General features: G+C 60.5%; 1 protein-coding gene across 3 annotated transcripts in view; it reads right to left on the bottom strand.

Annotated features, from left to right (window-relative positions):
- GGA1 (golgi associated, gamma adaptin ear containing, ARF binding protein 1) overlaps positions 1 to 7,557 on the bottom strand; it is a 17,532-nt gene that overhangs the window by 2,053 nt on the left and 7,922 nt on the right. For 2 of the 3 annotated variants that reach the window (XM_073325745.2, XM_073325735.2), the window contains 11 exons: positions 7,016 to 7,096; positions 6,309 to 6,446; positions 6,054 to 6,135; positions 5,454 to 5,561; positions 4,930 to 5,085; positions 3,772 to 3,827; positions 1,985 to 2,157; positions 1,572 to 1,861; positions 1,196 to 1,365; positions 300 to 410; positions 1 to 86 (listed from right to left, as the gene is read on the bottom strand). The exon at positions 1 to 86 is cut by the window's left edge and continues 2,053 nt beyond it. In XM_073325745.2, the coding sequence (XP_073181846.1) occupies positions 1 to 86; positions 300 to 410; positions 1,196 to 1,365; positions 1,572 to 1,861; positions 1,985 to 2,157; positions 3,772 to 3,827; positions 4,930 to 5,085; positions 5,454 to 5,561; positions 6,054 to 6,135; positions 6,309 to 6,446; positions 7,016 to 7,096 (1,451 nt within the window). The remainder of the gene's footprint in view (positions 87 to 299; positions 411 to 1,195; positions 1,366 to 1,571; positions 1,862 to 1,984; positions 2,158 to 3,771; positions 3,828 to 4,929; positions 5,086 to 5,453; positions 5,562 to 6,053; positions 6,136 to 6,308; positions 6,447 to 7,015; positions 7,097 to 7,557) is intronic. The other variant, XM_073325754.2, reaches the window with a different exon arrangement.

Genomic DNA, 7,557 nt, shown 5'->3' with positions numbered 1-7,557 from the left:
GGGGGGAACTGGTCCACGTCCCCCATTTCATTGTAGGTTTGCTCCCCCATGGTGAAAGTCAGCTTGTATCGTAGTCTCACTTTCTCCTGGGAAGAGAAGGGAAACGCGGTCAGGAGGTGGGGCTGCGGGGTGTGGTTTGAGAGACCCACACACAGGAGGGCACAAGGGGCTCGGGAGAGCTGGCGTGAGCATGGGAATGAGAGAGGGAGCTGCAGGTCAGGGAGAGAGGCGTCAGCCCTACCCGGCACAGGGAGACGCTCGCCCCAGGGGGCTGTGTGCAGCAGGCGAGGTACCCTTACCTTCTGCGGGTTGGCGAGCAGCAGGACTTGGGTGATGGCAGTCGGGTGGACGATGGGGTTAAATGCTGGGAGCTCTGTCCCCGAGGGCGGCTGCAACTTGACCTTCATCACCTGTAGTGAGAGACCGGGGGTGTCACCATCCGATACCTCCAGAGGAGGGCGATAGGGCCCAGCAGTCTAAACCCAAGTGTAGACACTGCCCCATGAGGGCAGGCACCCCCACCCGAGCCAGAAACTCCCCAGAGGGCACTCAGTCACTCCCAGCCCTCACTGGTAACCTAGCTGCCCCACAGCTCTCCCTGCCCACTGATCTCAAAGCGCTTCCCAGAGGACGCGACACATCGTCGCCCTGCTTTACAGAGAGAGATGCTGAGGGGAAGTGACTTGCCAAGGTCACCCAACAGGTCAGCGGCAGAGCTGGGACTAGAGTCCGGATCTCCTGGCCCTCTTCACTGGATCATGCTTGGCCCCTGGACCAGAGATTTCCATCCACCGGGTGCGGAGGAACACAGCTATTAGCCGTGGGGTGGGGAGAGGAGAAGGAATGAACTCAGCCCCTAGCTTGGAGCCCTCCCCACCCCAAATCTGCCTTCATTACAGCGTGCAGAAACAGACTGAGGATCTAGGGTTTTGCCCACCCACCCCGGAGCAGCCAAGCACCGAGATCACTTGGTTAGTGACCTGTCCAGACTCCTTCCTGAGAGAGATGGGCTGGTTCACTGACTACGAGCAGTGTGTGGACCATTCCCATTGCTGTGGGCGGGGCGGGGCGGGGTGGGGCAGCAGAAACACAGCCTTTGCAGGCTCCCAAGATTGGGTCAGGAGCAGTAAGAACTTCCCGACCCCACCCCCCAAGGGGATCCAGCCTTCTCCTCCCCCTGTCCTGGGGACGCTACCTTGGGGACAGCAGACTGAAAGACGATGTTGCGGATGGGCAGTGGGGCCGTGCTAAGCATGGAGATCACCACCACCAGCATGTCAGGCCGCTCGGGCAGAGAGTCTCGGGCAAAGTGGAAGAGGACCCGGAAGCCGTGCTGGTCGTAGACCGTCACTGGGAGGATGCTGCCTGCAGGGAGGGGAGGCCAGGGAACAGCATCAGTAGGAGCAGAGAGATGGGCACTGGGCGGAGCCTATTATGCTACACAGATGTGGGATTAATGGAAACCCCCAAACGGGACACCCAACACCCTGGGCCCTCTCCTACACCCAGTCAGGGGAGGATTCCTTATAACCCTGCTGCCCTCAGGCAGCAGTCCCCTCCCGCTCACTCACTCGGTTTGATGGACTCCAGAGGCACTGTGATGTTCGCCAGCGAGATCTCCTGGGGGGATGTGGGAGTGGGGAGCCCCAGCGGGGGAGGCATAGCTCCGGCCGGCGTGGGAGTGGTTCTCGGAAGCATGGCAGGGGCAGGCTGCTCCAAGGGAGGGGGTAGGGGGGCTGCAGGGCTTGAGGAGACGCTCCGGAGCAGGGTGGGGGTGCCGCTGGTGGCAGCCACTGAGGTACCAGAGCTGGTCTTGTTCTGGAGGTCCCGTAATGTGAGCCGGGGGGGCGGCTGCTTCTCCCTGGCGGTGGAAGAGATAAGGGAGCAGGCCATTGGAACAAGCGTATGGTGCTTGGAAGAGGGCAAAGGAAAGGCCGGCTGATCCCGTCCGTTCCTCACCCCCGACCCTGGCCCTGGCTCTTACCATCGGACTTGCTGCGACTCTGGAGGCAGGGACTGTTGTAACAGAGTCTTCCCCAGCAGGTCCAGGTCATCCAGGCCACTGGTGACAGGGGAAGGGCCCGGGGCGGATGTTCCTGCCTCTGCTCTACGTGCAGGAGCAGCTGGGATGGAGGGCAGGCTGGGCTCACTGCTATCCTGCAACGAGAGCCAGAGGGCACTACAGCAAGGGATACGCCTGGCTCAACAGCCAGCCTGTACCTGGGATTTGTACAACACTGCTCCCCAGCACTCTGGGCCTCTGCTCCCTACACAGGCCCTCCGCCCCCACGCCACCGTCCGCGTCACACACACGCCAGCCCCCCCTTTTGCCACACACGCCACCGTCCGCGTCACATACACCACACCCCCCTTGTGCACCACACACCACCATCCAATTCACACATGCTGCATCCTGTGCCCCACACGCCGCCATCCCCATCACACACCACCGTCTGCGTCACACATGCTTCACCCCCCTCTGCCCCACACACCGCCATCCGTGTCACACAGGCTGCATTCTCTGTGCCCCACACGCTGCCATCACCTTCACACATGCCGCCCCCCCACACCACTGTCCACATCACACATGCCGCTCCCCCCTTGCCCCACACACCGCCATCTGTGTCACACATGCCGCTCCCCCCCTCTACTCCACACGCCGCTGTCCCCATCACACATGCCGCACCCCCCTCTGCCAACACACTGCCATCCTGACCACATACGCCACACCTGTGCCCCACACACCACCATCCACATCACACATGCCACACCCCAGTGCCCCATATACTTCCAACCCCGTCACACATGGGGCTCCCCACTCTGCCCCACGCACACCACCGTCCCCGTCACACACGTCACACCCCCATGCTGCCGTCCCCGTCACACACGCCGCTCCCTGGTGCCCCATACGCCGCACTCCCTCTGCCCCACACACTGCCGTCCCCGTCACACACGCCGCTCCCTGGTGCCCCATACGCCGCACTCCCTCTGCCCCACACACTGCCGTCCCCGTCACACATGCCGCTCCCTGGTGCCCCATACGCCGCACTCCCTCTGCCCCACACACTGCCGTCCCCGTCACACACGCCGCTCCCTGGTGCCCCACACGCCGCCGTCCACATCATACATGCTGCCATCCGCGTCACACACGCTGCACCCCCCTTTTGCCACACACGCCACCATCCCTGTCACATACGCCACACCCCCCTTGTGCACCACACACCACCATCCAATTCACACATGCCACACTTCCTGTGCCCCACACACCGCCATCCCCATCTCACACACATGCCGCTCCCCCCCGCCCCACACACCGCCATCCACATCACGCATGCCGCACCCCCTTCTGCCCCATGCACCGCTGTCCAGGTCACACACACATACACACTGCTCCCCCCTCTGCCCCACACCACTGTCCACTTCACCCATGCCGCTCCCCTCTCTGCCCCACACGCCGCCATCCCTGTCACACATGCCACACCCCAGTGCCCCATATACTTCCATCCCTGTCACACACGGGGCTCCCCACTCTGGCCCACGCACACTGCTGTCCGTGTCACACAAGCCACACCCCCGTGGCCCACACGCCGCCGTCCCTGTCACACCCCGCACACATTCCTTCCGTCCCCATCACATATGCAGCACCACCCCCTCTACCCCACCATTCCCAGTGCGTATACATCAGCGCCCCATGTAACCATAATGCCTCATCTTGACGGTCTCCTCCTCCCTTTCTCACTAACTACTGCCCCTCTGCTCTAAGGCCATTACCTGGAAACTGTTCCAGCCACTGCTGTCCACAGCCTGGGGGGACGGGTCATTCAGCCCTGTGAGAAGGAAAGAGCCAACGTGAGAAAAGAGTCCGTGGGTAACTGAAGCGGGGGCTAACAGCCTGAGAGGTGGGCAGCTGACAATCAGAGCTGTGTGGGGTGGAGAAGACATGCACAGATGGAGGGCCAGGAAGAAAGCAAAGTGCCCCTAGTTTCCAGCCCTATCAGGTCTGGTCACTCCCCACTCTCTATCACCTTCTTTCTCTGGTTCCAGGCTACTCAGTCGGCCTTCAGCACAGAGGGGACAGGCAGGGACCCAAGAGAGCCAATGGCACAAGGTGGCCCCTCAAAAGGAGAGTGCTAACGTCACTTAACGATCCTACCCGCCAAGGCAGACGGAGGACAATCACTAAAGGAACATCTTCAAAGCCCCTAAGTGATTTAGGAGCCTATGTCCCATAGCAGCCTCCTTGGGAGCAGCATTCCCTGGGATCTACTCTGCTTCAGCAGCCTGCAGTGTCTGTTGGCAACATATCAGGACAAGGCAGCTCCCCGGGACAACGTCAGCAGCCCCAGCGACAGAGTGCGGGGCCCTGGGGCAGAGATCCCCACCCCTCTGGGTTCGTAACCATTAGCTCCTGTGCTACGCTGGTGTTTGTGCTCTAGAGGTTTATTTCACTCTAGGAAACAAGAGCTGCTTGTGAAGGGCCCAGGTGCTTGCAAGGCATGAAGACTCAGAAGCGAACGGGGGCAGTGCAGAGCAGTAACCTCTCAGCCTGCCAGGACAGGTCTACACTCCCAGGCTGGGTAGACAGATTTGTGCTCGCGGGGCCGAGCTCGGGCGCTAACAGTAGCGGTGTGGATGTTGCCGATCAGGCTCTCACGCCCACGTGACCCCTGGGTCTGAGCTCGGGGCGCCAGCCTGAGTCTCTGCTGGAGCCACAACGTCCCCACTGCTATTTGCAGTTAGCTCGAGCCTCGCTAGCGCGAGTCTGACTGCCCTGCCCAGGTGGGGCGGCTCGCTGCCAGCTGCAGTGCAGACATATCCCCCTGCCCCCCCAAAACACTCTCAGCCTTTTGCACCAGCAGCTCTCCCTCCTCGAGGTGCTGCTCGTCTCCAAACCACTCAGTAACAGCTGAGCGTTTTCTCCCTCCTCACCGAGAGACATGAGCTCGTCATCCAGCAAGGAGACGGAGCTGGCTGGGTCAGGCACAGGGAGCATGGAGCCACCCAACAGGGTAGGTAAGGCTGGGTAGGAGGGGCCCGGAGCTGGCATGTCCAGTCCTGACAGGTCCAGGAGTGCTGAGGTGCTGCCTGTAGGGAGGACACAGAGGCTTTGACCACTGAGCAGCTGTAAGAGAGAAGTCCTGTCCCCCCCTCTCCCCCCCGAATCTTCTCACTCTGCTGGGAGCTGGCTTGGTCACCAATCCGCCTTCTTACCCCCGCACCCCTCTCCGCTCCCCCTTCTGGATTCAGCCTCACCCACAGTCTCTGATCTCCCCCTCCCAAAGCACTTCCTGCATGTCATCTGGCTCATTAAGTGTCTTCCTCATCCCAGCTTCCCAGTTACCCTGCTCCAGGCCCCCGACCGCACCCTTCCACCTCCTCTGGGGCCGCACGACTGCCACCTCCCCTGGCTGGATATCGCCCTTAACTCCCCTCCCTCCTTGAGGGCTCCTCACCTTGGAGGGGGCCGGCCACAGTCTCTCCATTGATCTCCTCTCCTCTCACAAGCTGTTTGTACAGGTTGATCACCTGGGTCAGGTTGTCATTGGCCTGCAGGATTTCCGCTGCAATAGAAGGGGAGGGGGATTTGAAGGCAGAAGAGGAGGTGGGGTGTCAAGTGGCAGCCCAGCCACATGCCCTGTCCCTCTACAGATTGGGGCAGAGGAGAGCCAGGGAACTGACTCTTTGCTTTGGCAAAGAAATCTTTGTTATCGCAGCCCCGTGACCCAGAGCAATCGCTCATTGCCCAGGTTATCCTCCAATCTGCCACACACCCCTCCACCATTGCACTTTCAATGGCATGTTCTTAAGGGGTGAACGTAGGTTCCCCTGATTCACTGTGTGGCAACGCACCACGCACAGCTGGGCTTCCCCCAGCACGCGCTTGCAGATCAGCCCCCCTCATCCCAGGGGGGTGGCACAGCGGAAAGGGTGGGGACGGGGTGCAGGCTGCCTAGCAATGCAATGTCAGCCACAGCTGAAGGGGAGGTTCACTGGGGCCCGGCGGAAGGGTAAGCGAGGGAGGCCGTGCTGTGCTGGTGGGTGGCTCAGCTTACCTAGCGCCTCGTCGTTGTCCTCTGTGTCGCTGGCGAGCCGGAAGAGCATGGGCCTCATGCGCTCGCAGCGCTGGTACAGCTCCTGGGGGAGAGAAAGGGGGCGGAGGTGGGCGGCGGGGAAGCGCTTGGGAGGGGACGGGGAAAGGGAGATGGCAGGAGCTGCAGAGTAAAAACCCACTTCACCCTAGGGCTCCTCTACCTCACCCTGGTGTGAGACACCGAGGGAAGGGACTCTGGGGCAGCCCCCGCCCTCACCTTCATGAGGTCCTCGCTGCTCTCCGTCGTCTCCCCCTTGCTGTAGCTGGTTACCATCTCTGTCAGCAGCTTCACGTTGTTGTTCACCTCCTCGATGGCATTCGTACGCTTGGAGATCTTCTCCATTCGCTTCTGGTCCTGGAGCGGGAGGAGCAGATGGGTGAGGGGGGTCTGACGTCCTCCCTCCCCACAGGTTGGGACTGGGACGGCTACGATAGCGGGCACAGAGCGGCTTCCCCCTTCGAACAACATCTGGAGAGAGCAGGGGTGGGAGGGGCTCCTCCTGGAATGGTTTCAGCTTGGGTGGAGAGATTCAGTTTACACTGGTGACTATCCAGCACTCACTGCATGGCACAGGGGCTGGGACTGCACCAGCAGAAGGTGCCAGAGCAGGGTATGTGCTCCAGGAACGCCCTCTGTGCCCATGTCCCATGCTCCCCTCCACCTGATTGGGAAGAGCAGAATTTACTTCCAAATACCAGGGATCTCTCTCCTCACCCCCCTATTGGCCCCCGCCCCCGATGTCATGGGAATTGGGATCCCTTGCTTGTCAGGTCAATATGGGGATGCAAGCACACTGGCCATATCCTCCACCCCATCCCAGGACCTCTTTGCATCCTGTGCCAGGCTTCTGCTCCCTGGGGGGTGGGCGGAGGATAAATCGTCAGAGCCCCTTCCCTGGTGAGAGCCTGTACGAGGAAATTCACCTCCTGAACCATTTCCTTGATGAGCTTGTTGGCAGCCCGGAGGTCCTCAGAATGGGAGCTTTTCAGCAGGCGAGCCAGCATCTGCAAGAGAGAGAGGAAGGCATGTGGACTGGGGCAGAGAAGACAATTCCAAGCCTAGGTCGCTGGCAGCAGGGGTCACTCGAAAGCAGATGGTTCCCAGACAGACTGTTCTGTTAACCCAGAACTAAGGCTGGGGGATCGCTGGTAAATGGAACTCCCAGGCCCTCAGCACAGGGAAGACCCTGAACGTTTGAGAGTCCAGTTAAAGGGCCACAAATGACCTCAAAGGCGAGCAGCAAAGGGAAACATAACTGGGCTTGTGCCTTTGTTTGTGTGCTTTTTTCTGGTACATACCAAAGAACCTCAAAGATCACCCAACACGCCACACAAACACATTTTTTTTCCGGCTTGTTTTATTACATTAGAAATTCCGGTCTTGTCTGTCCCGGCAGATGGTATGGGGAGCTGGAGAACGACTTCCCCAGCACAGAGAAAGTGAAACCCGATTAACAGAGAAAAGT

Source organism: Lepidochelys kempii, chromosome 1, assembly GCF_965140285.1.
Source record: "Lepidochelys kempii isolate rLepKem1 chromosome 1, rLepKem1.hap1, whole genome shotgun sequence".
NCBI classification, from domain to species: domain Eukaryota; kingdom Metazoa; phylum Chordata; order Testudines; family Cheloniidae; genus Lepidochelys; species Lepidochelys kempii.
The sequence above is the reverse complement of the archived record's forward strand: the minus strand, read 5'-3'. Positions and strand labels throughout refer to the sequence as shown.